Source organism: Zea mays, chromosome 3, assembly GCF_902167145.1.
Source record: "Zea mays cultivar B73 chromosome 3, Zm-B73-REFERENCE-NAM-5.0, whole genome shotgun sequence".
Lineage (NCBI taxonomy): Eukaryota > Viridiplantae > Streptophyta > Magnoliopsida > Poales > Poaceae > Zea > Zea mays.
This window is the reverse complement of record NC_050098.1, coordinates 183,294,608-183,311,231: the sequence shown is the minus strand read 5'-3', so window position 1 is coordinate 183,311,231 and position 16,624 is coordinate 183,294,608. Positions and strand designations below refer to the sequence as shown.

Below are 16,624 nucleotides of genomic sequence, written 5' to 3'. Positions count from 1 at the left end.
TGAGGCAGAGGAGGAGCATGGTGGCGCCACTACACTCTAATCCGCTGGCTACCCTATCAGGAGAGAGAGGGGGGAGAGAAGGCACCATTCGTGGGATGTGTTCACTGAGATGTGTTCCCTGACCGTAATTCGTGGGATGTCCCACCCGCACCGGACGCTGGCCGAGCACCACAACGCCAGGTCCAGGGCCTCCACCACCACCACATCGTCCTCGTCCTCCTCCGCCCGCCGCGACGACGACCCCGACCCGCCGCCGAGGTCGCTCAGGGACCCTCCCTACATGCTGGGCCCCAAGATCTTCGACTGGGACGAGCAGCGCGCTGCCTGGCACCGCCGCCACCTGGAGACGCCGCCCTTCCTCAACGACATCAAGCCACGGGTGCTGCTCGTCACAACTATTTATGTTGTTTCTGGCCCCATTGTATCACTTTAACAGCTCAAACTTTAAAGCAATCACTTAAAGTGGTTACTTTATGTTCTTGTGCAGGTTCTTGACAAATACCAGCTTCATGAAGCTGTCCAGGAGAAAGAACGAGGAGTAGACTCGCTTGGTAGGACTCCTTGCTACAAAGGTACTTTGTTTTCTAGAACCCATAGCAAATCAAGGAATTCTGGACGGATTTTTCTATTGGCAGACACACACTGAATATAACATTCTATACATGATAGTATGGGAAAAGCTTTAGAAGTCAACCTATATAGGATCCGACAAGGGGAGGCATGACTTGGTTATTAAAAGAATATGAAAAAACACTAGCTACCCCTTCGTAAGCTTTTCCCATTGCTACTTTGCAGTAATTACTAAGGCAATTACTACATGAACAATGGATAAATCATACCTAGAAAAATAATAGCATATCCACATATGAGCGTGGGGAGCGACAGCCACCAGCTAATGTGGCCACCGCTGTCGGCATGTCTGATGCCGTCGAGCAGCAGTCGCCTAAAGATAATGATGCTGACATACAGGAGGACACATTTTTTGTGTTGCTAAATATATGTATGTCAGGCGACAGTCAAAATGAAGCCAACCCAACATTGTGATATGCATATCGATGTCAAGAACTCCTTAGTTGTGGATGAGTGTGGGGGAGCTTTCACTACTGAAGCAGGGGATGCAGGCGCACGCACAAGTTGCTGGTAGTGGGTTCGAAGCAGATGTCGTTATCAGGAACTCCTTAGTGGACATGTACAACAAGTGTGGCTGTGTCTATTCGGTCGAGCTCGTCTTCGAAACAGTGTCATCAAACGATGTTGTTCTTTGAACCACAATGGTCTCGACTTATAGGAAGTCAGCTTGTACGATAGGATGACACACATGGGGATAGAACAAGATGGTATAGCATATCTCTTGTGGTTCTGTCAGCTTGTAGCCATGGCAGGCTCGTCAGAGAAGCCTGTCACTACTTCAGTTCAATGTCTAATGGTTCGAGCTCAGTTAAGATGTGACCTAAGCACTACGAATGCATGACAGATCTCCTATGCAGGTGAGGTTACCTAGAAGAAGCTCTTCAGTTCATTGAGAACATGTGATTTGACTCGAGCATTGCTGCCTGGAGTGTGCTACTCAACTCATCTCGAGTACACGAGAATGCCTGGCTAAAGTCAGTTCACAGCGTCCTGTTTGCTCAAGCTTGACCCTGGGAACCACTGCAGCTGGGTTGCTCTGTCAAGTGTGCATGCATCAGAGAATGACTGGCATGAGACCTAGACAACCAGTGAGAGCATGAGCAGGGAGTGTGTGAAGAAAGAGCCTAGGTGTAGCTAGGTTGAGTTGTCTGATGGTGTTCATGTTTTTGTAATGGCCGATCAGTCTCATCCTGAACTATTTCAAACGCTATAGAGTCTTGATTAAATTAGAATGTTGTAACACAATTAAATTAGAATGTTAGAAGATGCACTGGACTGCAACATGGATCTATTGTGAGATAGAACCACCATAATTGTGTCATCCTCAGGCAATGGCAAAGCCAATACTGTACAAAAGGCGGCTACACACAAAAGGAGGCTACAATTTAGAATTTTAGATAGACAGTTCTTAGTGATCTGGTAGGCTGAGAGCAGAAATGGGTTTGCACCTCGCAAGTAATAATTAACTAATGAAAATTATCAGTCACACAACCATAAGTCTTCATTCGCCATGTCCACCAACAATATGAAAATTATCAGTCACACAACCATTGCCTGGTTTCAAATTCTCAGGCATAACTACTGCATTTACATCATCTTCAGCCATACTTCGATGTTCACTGGTTGGGTTTGTATCTGAGAAGTCTTCACTGGTTGTTATATGTTTATCTCTCTTTGATGATCATTCAATACTTGGACTATATTTTTATTATATAACAAAATCTATACTACCTATTAAGAGTGTAATAGTAGTCTGCCTCCTGCCGTTCTGCCGTTCTGCCATCCTGCAACCTCAACCATCCATTCCATTGTTCTGCAATTTCAACCGTTCGATCACCAGCCGCTCGATCCCCCCACCGCCGCCAGTCGTCCGATCCCACCGCCCGATCCCCGCCCCTGAGGTTGGAGATGCGAGGGATGGCCCCTGCCCCGGTGCCCCCACCCCTGTTACCCTCGTCCGATCCTCTTCCTCCCCCGCAGTCTCCGATCCGCCCGGCTTCACCAAATCCACCCCTCCCCACGCAACATCCACCGACCGTGTTCGCCGCCCCACCTCCCTGCCTGGCGTCCGTGTTGCTCGTCGCCCTGGAAGGGACGCGTCCACAAGAGGCAAGGTCGTGCCCCCGCCCGCCCCCGCGCAACCGCCGCCATCCATCTCCCTCTCTGCCCTGCGTCCGCGATGCTCGCCACGGCGCTCGCTTCCCCGGCCATCATGGCGGAGCCCCCCTCCCACCCTGTGTCGATGGCAAAGTTGTATGTGCAGGTGGTGCCGCCCCCCGGATCTAAACAGGAACACTAAGTAGTTCATGTACCCCGAGGTCGGGACCGCCTACATCATCTTCTTTTGCTAGATCCTCGCCCTCTTCGTCTTTGGGTGCGCCCCCAACATTGGCATGGACGCTCGTCAACCTTGGCCACTTTGCAGTACGTACAACGGCATTCTCTCGCTCCTTGCTTGTCTTACTGTCTGCCATGTTATTTGCTCCCCTTGCTATCGTTGGTTCGTTCGTGTGCAGAGGCTGGAATGGGGTTTCAGCTGTTCCTATTAATGTTAGCATGAGGAGCATCTTACTGAAGCGGCTCCATGTTTGGTCGTCTACATCATGAGGGATTGAGGGCTAAGTTCTGATGCTTGTGTTGGATGGGATTACATACCTTTACACTTACATGCATTTCACCTATTTTGGCACGTTAATAACTTTGGGATTTCTAAACTATTAAACATTAATTCGAGGTTATGCATTAATGAAGATAATTTAGGTACATGTTTTCTTAGGCCAATTACAAACAAATAATGTTGGGGTGCATAATAGTGACTTTATCAGTAGTCAGGTCTGTTTGCATTGTCTCAATAGCTAATAGTTCCACAAATGATTTGGCAGGAACAGAGTGTGTATTGCCATCCTATGGTCCTTTCAAGTTTCAGATATTGATCTTTTTGTGTTAGGTACCTTAGTTCAGACCTCAGCATGATCCACCCTCCTGACAGGATAGAATTGGTGGGACAAGAGGTCCAAATTTCCCTTTCCCCCTTCTTCCCTATGAACCAAGCAACGAGTGAGCTTTCCATCCCTATGTCTAGCCCCTCATATCCCATTATACAAACATCACCTAATTTTGGTTGCAAATCCTTTCTGTTTCTGTTTCTAATTTATTTTATTTGATCAACAGTAAGGACAATATCCTTTGTTTGTCTGCAGTATTAAAGTACACAAGTGCATAAGCGACTAGATTTGGAGTGGTAAAGACGAGAATCAAAGAGCTGGTGGATTAGAGGTGTAGGAAGATGTATTGTGGGGGCCTTGACCGCTTCGAGAAGGCACAAGCCTTGGAGCCCTTCTCAGTGAAGTCCAAGACAGGCACCAAGAAGGCACCTGCAGCTGCAGGAACAACTAAAGCACTGTCTCTATTGACGCTGCCACAAAATTCTAATTTTTTGCCAGGTTAGAATCTCCAAAGTCCGCAAAGGCACTAGCTCAAGGGTGGCTGGGCAAGATGGTGATGCTCCCGGGCATGTTGGGACACAGGTCGGTGGAGGGCAGTCGACGTGGCAACCTCCAGACTAGGCGATTGAGCCACGCTCAGGGGTCTACTATCTTGATGTGGTGAAAGATGGGGAGGTCTTTGATAGGATCAATCTACAAAAAATGAGGAATCTATTCGGGAGGCGGATTCTTGCTTCTGACTTCATGTTGGACCATCAGTCTATGTCGCGTCAGCATGCTGATGTTATTCCACTCGAGAATGGAAGGTTAGAATCCTCAAGTTCGATCACTTGCAATTCTATTCTACGTTCTTATGTATCCCATGGTTAGTAAGGCACATTTATTTAGACTTTATTTATTCTATGAATGTCAAAATTTCTAGCATCTCACGATTAACTTTTTTTGTGAGTACCAACAGGCTAATAGATGTGCCTGCTTTTTATAGTTTGACGTCTTCAAAATGTTGAGTTATCTCTTACATGTGCACTCTACAATAATAACAGATCAATTTTCTCCATCCGCGAATTGCGTCCGCTTCCCTGCTCTCCAAGGTTTTCTTCGCCCTCCGCTGAGATCCACAGATTCCCCATTCGCCCTCCACCGAGATCGGCATGGGCGCGGGCGCGGAGCCTGGCGGCAAGGTGGTGCGTGGCGCCGGGCTGGGTGACCTCCCGGAGCTGTGCACCGTGGAGGTGCTGCTCCGCCTCGGCGCGCCGAACATATGCCGGTTCGCGCGGCTCAACCTCGCGTTCCGCGGCGCCGCGGACGCGGACTTCGTGTGGGAGGCCAAGCTGCCTCTCCAAGGATCCGGACAAGGTCCGCGAGATCGCGCTGCGTGAGTACACCGAGCTGGATCTTATTCAGGTGTGTCCAGTAATTGCCTCTCACTGCTTCGTCTTGCAGTGTGGCTTGCTGAGCCTACAGTGAGAATGTGCCTAATGGTTGTTCTTGTTGGCCATCTCCAGCACCCTATCCAAGCGAGGAGGTGGGAGCATTCAGTGAGTGCTTCAGTTCTGTCTCAGAATTTGAACCCTAGCAAGTTTTTTTTATTCAATGGAATCATTCTGGTGCTTCGGTTCCAGTTGAAATGTGTGCAGATTGTGACAACTAATTGGAATAGCAGTACTACATATTTTTTGCAGGTTTTTGTATGTGTTTTTATGCCTTTTTGTACTCAGACATTTGTTTTTTAGTGTGTTAGTCATTGTTGTGTGTAGGGTTTTTACCATGAACTTTTTTATGATCAGTTTGTTTTTTGACTTCATAAATGTTATTTGTGAATGTTTTTTGGTGTGCTAAGTCATTGTAATTGTGCAGTTAGTCATTGTAAACTATGCTTAGTCGTTGTCAATCATTGTAAGTGTGTTGAGTATTTTTGACAAAAATAGGTGTAGTCAACCATTCTAATAACATATTGTACATTACAATTTTTGTAGTCAGTTATTCTAATTTTTTTTACGTTTTTAGGCTACGGTTGGCAGTGATAAGCCATCCGATATACAAATGAAGACTAGATATGTTGTTAGGAAGGTTCCTGTCAGCAGAGTAATTTCAAAAATCAAATCAAAAGGCAAAGCAGTTGTTCCAATTTCTGATGATGACAGTGATTTTCCAACTCCACTACAGGTGAAGGGAAAATAGTGAGATTTACAACTGATGTATGCTCTCTCATTTTTTATTTACTAATTCATTGTATTCAGTTATTACAGTTTATTTTTGTGCCGGTCATTCCTTGTTATGAGTTCAGTTATCAATGCCGAGTCACTACATCTTTTTTTAATAGTTAGTCATTTTTAGTTTGTTTTCTAGATTAAAAAGGGGGTTTTATTCAACTATGAGGTGCTCACCAGCTGTTATATTCAGATTAATAGGTGTCTTGTCTGATAGTTTCAAGAGGAGATTGTGTAAGATTGGGTTTGGTCAGTTTTTACATTTACAAAATGATAAGCTTGACGATAGAGCCTTAGGGACGTTTTTAATGAAGAATACAAAGAAGACCCCCTGAGGATAGAATTTTCTAGGAATATTTTGCCTATCACTCCTCAAGTGGTGCACAAGATATTAGGTATCCCAATTGGGGGTCAGTCATTCCGAGCTTTGAATGACAAGGTTAACAAAGCAGCGAGGAAAGAGCTCAGGAAGATTTGTGATGACACTACTGACATAGATAACAAAAGTGCCCATGAAACGTGCATGAAACTATGATATCTATTCTACCAATGTTGGACAATTACAGAAAAAATGGTAAATCAATAAATCACAGCAGTATAGGTAGCAAATTATCCAATCAAGTCTTGTCACATACTACTAACTTAGTATGGTACTGAGTTGAACAGGATGGAAACATAAGGAATACTATCTACAAGGTTCAAAGCACACATATGCATCATACTTTATACAGGTTACTCTGAACTCTGAAGTAGTCTGTATTCACGGATCAGTTGCCAAATTTAGTTGAATGAAACACTGGGGTCGGGTCCAAAGGCCACTTGATCTTGGTGGTTTAGGAATTTTGGACCTGGAAATTTTGGGTTGGGCTCTAAGAATGAGGTGACTATGGTTAAAAAAGATCCAACCTGATCAGCCATGGGCTGCTCTAGATTTACAGGTTCACTCTAATTCTATGTCCATGTTCTGCATTTCAGCTTATTCTGTGTTAGGTGATGACAGCCAAAAACTTTTTTGGTGTGATAAATGGTTTCAGGGAAAATCTATCGTTCACACATGTGGCAAAGAGAGCAATCAAAAGAAGAATGGTGCAGGATGCATTGGACAGTAATGCTTGGGGTATGGTACATCAGGGGGCTGTCAGCTACAGTCTGATGGAATACCTCCATCGATCTATGGGATATTATAGCAGAAATTGACCTTCACCCAGGAATACACGACCTACTGACACATTTGATCACCATCCACTACAGGAGAATTCTCAACCAAATCTGCTTATTGTAGTTTCTTTGTCGGGGGCTCGGGGCTGTTGGTTTTGACCCATGGCAAAAAGAAAGCTTATATAACCATTGGCAGGAATTTTTCTGGTAATCAGCATGGCACTGTCATCAATGTTTAAGAGAATAAATGTGAAATATTTGACCTCCAAGGTTTCAGTCTATACCAGTGCTACAAGTGATGACTTTGGCAGCTTACCATTTGAGAGAATACAGAAATTTTTGTGTGTACACTGCTGCTCTAGAAAGGAATTGCATTTCATGCTGGCATAGTGTACCATTGCAATATGCCCTTCCCATTAATTCTGTTTTTGGGAATGTCCTTGTTGGATTACTTGCATAGCCACAATATATATAGGGAATAAAAATGATGTGACATCTGTAATTTAGTTTCAGTGCTATTTTTTGTGTACAACTTGATATGTATCTGAACCGACTATCCTCGCTGCAATCTTTCATGTTCTTTTTATTTAGTCTCACTTTGCTCCTTTTTCATTAATGGTTTTTTCGTGGACATTTTCAACTTCTACCATCAAACCTTCTAATGTTGGAACTTTGTGTTCTATTCATTTATTTTACCCATAAAAATAACTCGGATTTATTTTATACCTTTTATAGTCATATAAAAAGCTTTTTCCCCTACTCATGTTGAGTGATATAGTTAAATATTTTTTTGGGTGAAACTCTGATGCATTCAAGAATGTATAGCTGCCGACTCTTAATTCGTTGGTCGCCCTGGTTTTCGCAGAGAAGGACTTGATCGTGCTGGCAAAGACGGGGTTCGGGAGAACGGGCGCGTTCGTGTTGCCCATTCTACAAGAGCTGCTCAGCAACCGCGAGGGTGAGCAGGCCTTTTCGCTTACATGCTCTCGCCAACGAGGTCAGTTTAATTTGTTAGTCAATTACTTTGTTTAGGGACGACATACCAGTTTGAGGCGCTCGGATCAACTATTGGTTTGCGTTACTCAGTGGTGAGTGTTATCGATGCTAATGTGGAAGAGAATGTGTACATGAATTCATTTTTGGTTGTCAACGCCTGAATGTGGCAAATATTGATGCATTGATGTAGTTGTACTTTATCTATGTTATTGATGCAGCATGGGCGACGAGGAGAACATTGGGGAGATCGGAGGAGCGATTGGGATTGAGAATGGGAACACAGGGGAAGCGAGGAAGTGGTGCGGTGTTGTCACCAGCAGTTATGGCAGGATCGCCGGTCACCACCGCCTAAGGGAAACTCACCTACTTGTGAGATTTATTCTCGATGCTTGTTTTCGGCAAGGTAAGTGCCCCCATATACTTTGGTGCACTTCTAACAAACTTAAAAATGAACTCCTATAATCTTGATTACCTTCGTCCCCTAACCAACTAAGCTGGTCGGCCGGGCTTGGTGGATGTCGCCTATATTGCGCAAGATGACCACAATAGTTAGAACTTTCTTATTTTAATTATGCTTCTGATTTGTATGTTTTTATTGTACAAGGATTTGATAATATTTGGTTGTCCCTGGAAACATGCTCATACTTGACGGTTCTTGGTTCACCCTATATATCTACTAGCTTGATTCATAATCACTGTTTACCGTGTTGTTACTCACTTGACAATTAACATAGTAATTAATGGCATGTTTGAAGGGAAGGCATGTTCTAGAAAATTTTAGTATTTAGTTCAAAACTTTATACTAAATCCATGGGATTTGGATCTCACTACCTTTCCAAATAGATCTGTAGTCCTTACAAGTTACAACCTAAATCGCTACACACCGGTGGTGAGATGTCTCAAATTGCTTTACATCATTTATGAACAAATGAGTTCCCTGTGCAAAAGGAGAGGTGCCACACTATCAGTAGTTTGTTCATTTTGTTTACTGGAGGTAACAACAGAACCCCTAATTGGTGATATTTTTAAATGTTCGTTTTTTTGCTTCTAGCCTTGTAACTGAGAGTTTTTATCTGATAAAAATAGTATGCCTACCTAATAAGAACAGTGAATGGATTGGGTTCAGGCATTCAACTTCTACATGTACTATCTAATTAATTTTGGAAGTCTATCCACAAGTTACATTGCAGAGTAGAGGCAACATTCTGCATAGATGCTTGGAAGTCTGTTGCATTCTTTTATTCTTGATTTGTTACAATTATGACACATGATTGTAGAATGAGGTTGCCTGTTTTGTGGAATCTGTGTTGTTTATAGGTACTCTCAATAAGGTATCCTCATTGGAACCCAACATTATAAATGACATCATTGAGCATAGACATATGTCCAAGCTGAAACTGAACGCATGAGCCCACAAGACAAATATTTCTGCTATCTAAAAGGTAAACTCCTGGGGCCTTTCTGTGTGAAGGGAATCCATGTTTTATGCACAATAGCTTTTCACTTGATGAATTCTCACTTATCTTCAATTATTGGTTACTAGGCTTCAACTACTCGAAAAGTGAAGATGACCTTAAACAGTTTCATTTGGCCTTATTACCAGAATACTTGCTGCGATACTAAATCCATGGGATTTGGATCTCACTACCTTTCCAAATAGGATCTGTAGTCCTTATTACCAGAATTCTTTGGATCTCACTACTTGTTGCGATACTAAATCCATGGCCTTATTACCAGAATTCTTTGAACTGAATAGAGTGGAAGGCAACTTCACCTAACACCCATCCATGACCCAGCTTACATATAGGCAAATTTTATAACATAGCCTGCTTCAAATATAACTTTTGAGCTTGAGTTACATATGCTTTCAGTCACTACTCTTCAACTATGCTGGTTTAGTTTACTATTACGTGTCTTTTGGATACATTCAATTTGGAGAAATTGAAATTTACTTAATAAAATAACCTATATGAGGTAATTTGCAAATTTGGTTATGGTTATTACTGATTAGTTAATCTTCTTTCTTGCTCTGTTACTGTAAGCTGTTCTGTGAATTGTGGCATTCTTTTATAATTTTACTTTATGATTTTTGCAAATTCGGTAACTTCCATGGTCATCAAATGGGATGTTGCATGTGCTTTGGTTGTGGCCCATGAGTTCGCACATAGCTAGACTGTCAATCTGATTACTACAAGACCAATGAGGATTTCTGGCTAAATGAGGTGTGAACACATGTTGTTGTTGATGTTGTCACTATCAGCCTTTACATGGTGTGCAAATCATGGCTACCTTAAAAACATAGTATAATTCATGATTTTTGCTCAAGAAATATAATCTATATAGAAAAAGGTCTACTTGATATGATTATCAGTCATGATGCACTAACTTGTTACATCTATAGCCTATCAATATGATTTTATTCTGCTCTCTATCTACATGGGTATCTTCATCGCAGGGAGCAGCCTCGTCGGGGTCGCCATCAAGGCGCCTAGGATCATGTCTAAGAACCTCATTAGGTACGAAATCTGGAGCCTTCGATTTTTTATTATAAGTTCAAGGTGTTGTTTTTAGATTTAGCATTTGCCCCTGGTCAGTATTAATTGTTATGGTTCAACCTCTTATTTTCATAGGTTGTATCTACTAATCTAGAAGTTCAGACATGGACATTAGATTTGATATTTCATTTCCTATCATCTGATGTAAATACTTGCACCCTACTTCAAACTTTGATCCATGAAAATATTGCTGATCACATATTTGAGGTTCTCGGGTCATAACTTCACCTTTTTGTAGTCGTGAACTTTTATGAAGTATTATGATCAAGAAGGCTGACAAAGTTGCACTCCTGTTATACATCTTCAGGAAATAATGATCTGCTTGTCATTTCCTTTGTTCGAGTACTATTACTTTTTTGCGAGATCAAAGGAAAAATCAAAGAAAAGCTTTCTATTGGATTTCCCACTCCTTCACTATGTTGCATAGGTACCATTTTATCCAGTCCAGTCCATGTTTTATGACTTGCTTGGATTTGCATGATCAATTGTTCCCATATCCTCTCACTGCCCCAGGAAGAAAAAATAGCCTGTACTTTGACTACAATATTGAAAAAATATTTTGCATGTTTGTGGATCATCAGAGTAGATATATATAAAAGAGAAACAGGCGCAATATTTTGGCAATGAGCAAATGCAGCTTACAGTGTATATGTCTCTCTCAGCTGCAGATGCAAACACATCCTTAACTAGATCGATGGCCTCTGACTCCGACAATGGTGTGACAGCATCCTTTGCACATTGAAAATATTTCTTAGGCTATCTGCTGTTAGCGTTATCTGTAGTCACCATTCACTTGTATTTGTGAATGCAAATTTGATTAAATAGGTGCTCATTGAACAGAACCACCGCGAGAAACACACAGAAGATATAAATGTGCAGGGCTTACCCTGCCAGGGAGCAATAGAGGACTTGGTGATTTCAGTTGATTGTCCAGGACTGGTATAATCAAAGTAGACCGTGCAGGGCTTACCATCAGTTAGAATAACGAGAACAGTATGTTGTGGGGCCAAAGGGACGAGCCCCAATCTATTAAAAATCAAAGCCCATACTTCACGAGCAAACACACAGGAGGTCAAGATGTGCTTGATGTTCTCGTCTGCTTGCCCCCTTTCCCTATTTGGCTGACTGTCAAGAACTGGTGTTCGACAGCTCAAGGGCAAGGCTTATAACAATGCACTCTCTGAGTTTAAAGAAACATCTTGCTTATAATTAGCACCAGTAACTTTATTTTGCTACCAGTGGCCGTGGATGGGCAGATGGCATACTCTCGCACCCTCACTGAGCGTGGAGACCAAAAGGTGCTAGGCCATCGACACTGCCCGCCACACTTGAGAGGGTTCTTTATGAAGTTCTTGTTCAAGTAGGTCGAGTTGTGGACTAATTGGTAGTCTTAAACAGAGGAGATTGCCCTTTAATGTAGCGATCTGTTATGGATTTATGGATTGTTATTGTCGCTAGCATTGTTATTGTTGCTCACTTTGATTACTTTGTGACTAACTTCATTTGGTATTCAAATCTTTAGATTCTCCCAGCTCATGTCTACCTAGCAGTTCAATTGCTCAAGACATCCGTCATCAGGTGATTCAGTGGGGTGGCAATGGATCATGATACAAATCAAACATGTGCATGTGGTCGTATATAAAAGTATTCATATATAAATGATTGTAATATAGTGGTGAAATAGCTAGATTAGAATAACGAAATTTATGTATAGCTAGGATCACAGATGGATTACGAAACATTTTTTTCATAACAGTATAATGCACATTTGTATATAAGTTATTGTGGTATTATATATTCCGTTGCAACGCACGGGCACTCACCTAGTACCTGGTTAAGCATGATTAGTATTTTGATGCATCTTTATTTGTGTTACCATATGCCATCGTTTATTTGTGATACCAAAATGGACTGACCGAGTACATGATATGCTGGACACCCCACCGGTTAGTGCCACCTTGGTTGCTCGATACATTAGAAGCTAGCTTAAATGTTCAGCTATGATAAATGTGAACAAATTGATATTTTAGATGTAATATCTTAAGCATTTATTACCTTTGTGTGCACTTCTGCTTATGGCAAATGAATTTGGTAGGATTCAATGTGTCTATTAGTCTGTAGAGGTAAAAGGTGGTGTTTAGGGACCAATAGGCCACTACCCACCATGAATGGCCCTTGATGCTCCATTTACATAGCGTGATTTGATTGAAGTGGATACAATCAGATGTTTATAGTGTCCAGTGAAGATTAAGTGGTCACCGATAAAAGATATTTCTCTATAAAGAACAACTTTGAATTATGTGTTCATTATTATTTCAGAATTATGTGTGGTAAAAGGTATAGAGAAGACAATTGCCTAGGTTTATCTGAAAATTTGCTTTTCTATCTCTTGATGTAGGACACATCAAGCTGACATCTTATCTTTGTTATCTGACTATTCAGCTTTTCTATCTCATGGTGCAGGACGTCATTCATCCTGCTTACAATCTTCTACAAAAAGAGAGGCAACTGCAGAAAGAGAGGCAACGATGAAGGAAACGATAAAGCTTTTCCATTTGATGGTGGTATTTTGATTCATTTGGGATGGCACCTATAGGGAACTTTACAATTTTGTTGCACGTAACTAGGTTCTTAGATAACTGTAGGCTGTCGACCACATACCCTGTAATGTTTTGTTTTGGTGGTAGATTGATGATGGTATACCTGTGATGACTGATTATTTTTTCCTGATAGCCAGCTAATGGTTGCCATTGTGCTTTATAGATTGATAGCTTTTAGATGGGCACAATGGATCAGGAACTGCCATATATGCAACACAACTGTGCTATGCAAATGCGTCATTTTGACTTTTGGTGACTCATTCATGGTGAAAATAAAAACTTGTGCATGAGCTTTTATGCAAGTGAATTGCTAGGCCAGGTAATTCTGTCCTAATGAGTCGTGAGATATAAGATGTGATTCCGAGTAGATGGGTTGGGTTTGAGAAGATATATTAGTTATATTTATTACTATTTCACATGTGTTAAGAATGCAAACTGTTATATCCCTTTTACTTTCTTTTTCGGCTTGCACACTTCTGGTGGTGTATAGATTGATTCCTTGACTTGCAATGATGCCATAAATGGTAGTTGGTTTATTACGTACTCTAAAGGATGCATGTGGATTGGAGTTTCATCAAGCTTTGTTGCTACAACTAGCTTATTAGTGTTTTTTGTTTGTTTAAGGCCAGAGGGCTTGTACTAGGTGTTTTTGCTTCTCCGTCTGCAACTCGTCCAGCCCAGCTGTTCTCAGCTCTCATGAGATCTCAGTCAATGCTTGATCTGCGGGATGTGACAGACTCAACCGTCGTGGTCACTACCAAGACAAGCACATGAAGAATTAGCAAAAGTTGAATAGTGTTACAGACAATCGCATGAAGAACTAACAAGAGCTGAATGTGGTTAGTCTAAGGGGGACAAGCGCATGAAGATTTGGCGAGATCTGAATCTTGGTGTCAGACCAAGCAGTGGTGTCCATTTTAGACATCGTAAGGAAACTACTGGCCGATGTTTGCATGCTTGCGAGGCTTCATGCTTCACCTCATGTTCATATAGTTGCATTGGTTCATAAACAAGACAAGTCAACATCACACCTGTCAAGTATGCAAATTTGTTGCATTCATGATGTTTTGTTATTCCATCGATGCATGGGGACATGTGTCTTTAAAACAATACCGATGACAACTATAACACTGATGAGTTTGAAAATTTCAAGGAGGCTAAATGAGTATACCTACATAAAGCTTTATAGAAAATCTGAGTTTGAAACATGTCTGAACAACTATTTCATTTGAATAATATCTACTTATGTGATAAAAAAAACCGTGGCAACGCACGGGCACCCAACTAGTAGATTATTATATGTTGATTCCGTAGCAAAACATGGATATACACCTAGTTCATCACGAAGAGCTAACAAGCTATTATACATATTGGCTATAAAATAGGTGGTAAAGATTCTTATAGCCAACAATTGACTATATTATTAAACTTTTCTTACGTGCTTCTGATTTGATGCGGCGGCGCGGGTCGGTGATGGTGCGGTTCCAGTGACCGTCTGGCGCGTTGACAGTCGCCGCCTGCCTCCTTTGCTGCTCCAGCACCGCCATGTGGCTCGCCGGCAGCGCGCAAAACCTGTCCCTCAGTTCCGCGGGCTCTATCCGGTCGTGCACCGCCCACCACCGCGCGTGCGCCTCGTCGCTCGCGAACCGCCGAAGCTCCGCCACGTTCCAGTTGCAGTCGTAGTCACGATAGCACAGCCACGGCTTCATGCCCAGGTAGTGCACGGCGTGCACCTCCGCTGGCTCCGCGGCAATCATCCGCGCCTGTGCCGCGCGGTCCCCTTCGGCCCAGACGTACTTGAGGAAGTTGACGTGGCGCGGCAGGCGGTGCCACCAAGTGAAAACCTCGTTCAGGTAGCCCTGGTCGCCGCCGTTGTAGGATTCGATGTCGTGGATGCCCGACATGAGCAGGTCGAAGGTGCAGTTGCACGGCTCCAGCACCATCAACCCCGAGTTGAAGCGCGCGCCGCTGTTGACCGTCGCGCTCAGCTCGGGCGCCTCCTCGAACAGGAAGTCCAAGTTGCGCAGCACCAGCAGGTCGGCATCCAGGAACACCACCTTCTCGTAGTCGGTCAGCTGCCACAGCCGGAACTTGCTGTAGTTCCACTCGTTGTAGGCGTGGAGCTCCGCGTGCGGGTTGCGGATGCGCGGCGCCGGGCGGACGTGCCAGCCTGCCGCGGCGAGGGCGGCGCGGTGCTCGGCGCCCACATTGCGCGCGTCCACCAGGGCCACCAGGTCGCGCGTGGACCCTGACTGCCGGATGCTCTGCGCCAGTGCGATGGCGCCGCAGACGTAGGCGTCGGCGGAGTGCAGCACGGTGGCGTAGGCCTGCCTGCCGATCCTGCTTGTTCCTGGCGTTGCAGTTGCACTTGGTGGTTTAGGCGAAGGCCGGAGAAAAGGAACGGCCAGCTGGCAGGCCCCGACGGGCAGGTTGAGGCGGCGGCGGAGGTAGGTGGCGTCGGGGCGGTAGAGCCAGGCGTGGCCGCGGCGCGCGAGGAGGTGCTTGCAGGGGAAGAGGTTGGGCAGGGGGAGGCACCTCGACTCGCTCAGGATCAACACCATGCCAGACCTACTGCTGGTGCCGTGGAGAGTGAGCTTGGCGGCGGAGAGCTGAAGGTGGAGCCTGCGCACGTCCCTGGACCAGCTTTGGCGGCGGCAGGGAAGCTTGACGGCGACGAGGTCGTAATTGTGATGGTGGGAGGCATCGGGGTCGGGGAGGGAGGGGCAGCTGCTTCTGTTGCTCTCCTCGTTGATCCAGTTCGGATAGAGGGCTTCCCAGGTGACCGCGTCGGCGGCCGGCGCCAGGCGCACCGCCCGAACGTCGGCGGCAGGCAACGTGCTCGTCCATAGCGCAACCTCCGACGAGTTGAAGTTGAGCAGACCCACTATGCCGATGCCAGTGCCATTACTGCTGAACGTTGAAAGGACACTGGCGATGCTCTCCCACTGGATGTCCCACCTGCTGTCTGCCGCGTACGGGGCAGCTGCAGGGGGCTCCTCTTCCTCTGAGGCTGCTACTGGCTCTGAGTTCTCCTGACGATCATGAGCTGACGACGATGCTCCCCTCGTAGACGTTATTGCAGGGATGATGATTTCGCCAATTGGAGTTGTAGTGGTAGGACGGGCGTCCCAAGAGGGAACTGGAACTATCCGTGGCAGTACTGCCACTTGGACGACGACGCAGCAGCCGTTGCCGCGGACAAGCAGCGCCACGATGACGATGGCGCCCACAAAGAACAGCAAGAGCACCAGCAGCTTACTGAACCCCCTCTTCTTCCCTGCGCCGCCGGTCATGTCTCTGCGGAGTCTCAGGTGCCCACGCACTGAACTGACAGAAGCAGGATGATCATCAGACAAAATGTAGTGTGGCAACAGAACAACCGAGACGGACAGAACGGTTGCAGGGAACGAGGCGCAACCAAATTAAATCAGTATATGCATTAGAGATACTTAATTTCATCGTACTTAACTACTTACAGATCGATTTCTGATCGGAGCTTATAGCTGCATGCGCTCCAGCAGCAGCGAGCA

The 16,624-nt window shown here is 44.4% G+C and overlaps 1 protein-coding gene across 1 annotated transcript; it reads right to left on the bottom strand.

Annotated features, from left to right (window-relative positions):
* Positions 1–14,509: 14,509 nt before the first annotated feature.
* LOC103652398 (UDP-glucuronate:xylan alpha-glucuronosyltransferase 1) lies at positions 14,510–16,387 on the bottom strand. The gene has a single exon (XM_008677995.2). It carries the CDS (start codon positions 16,385–16,387, stop codon positions 14,510–14,512), a length of 1,878 nt encoding a protein of 625 aa, XP_008676217.1.
* Between the last annotated feature and the right edge of the window lie 237 nt (positions 16,388–16,624).

Bases quoted from the DNA above. Each gene is read 5' to 3' on its own strand.
- LOC103652398 (XM_008677995.2), bottom strand. From the start codon at position 16,387: ATGACCGGCGGCGCAGGGAAGAAGAGGGGGTTCAGTAAGCTGCTGGTG.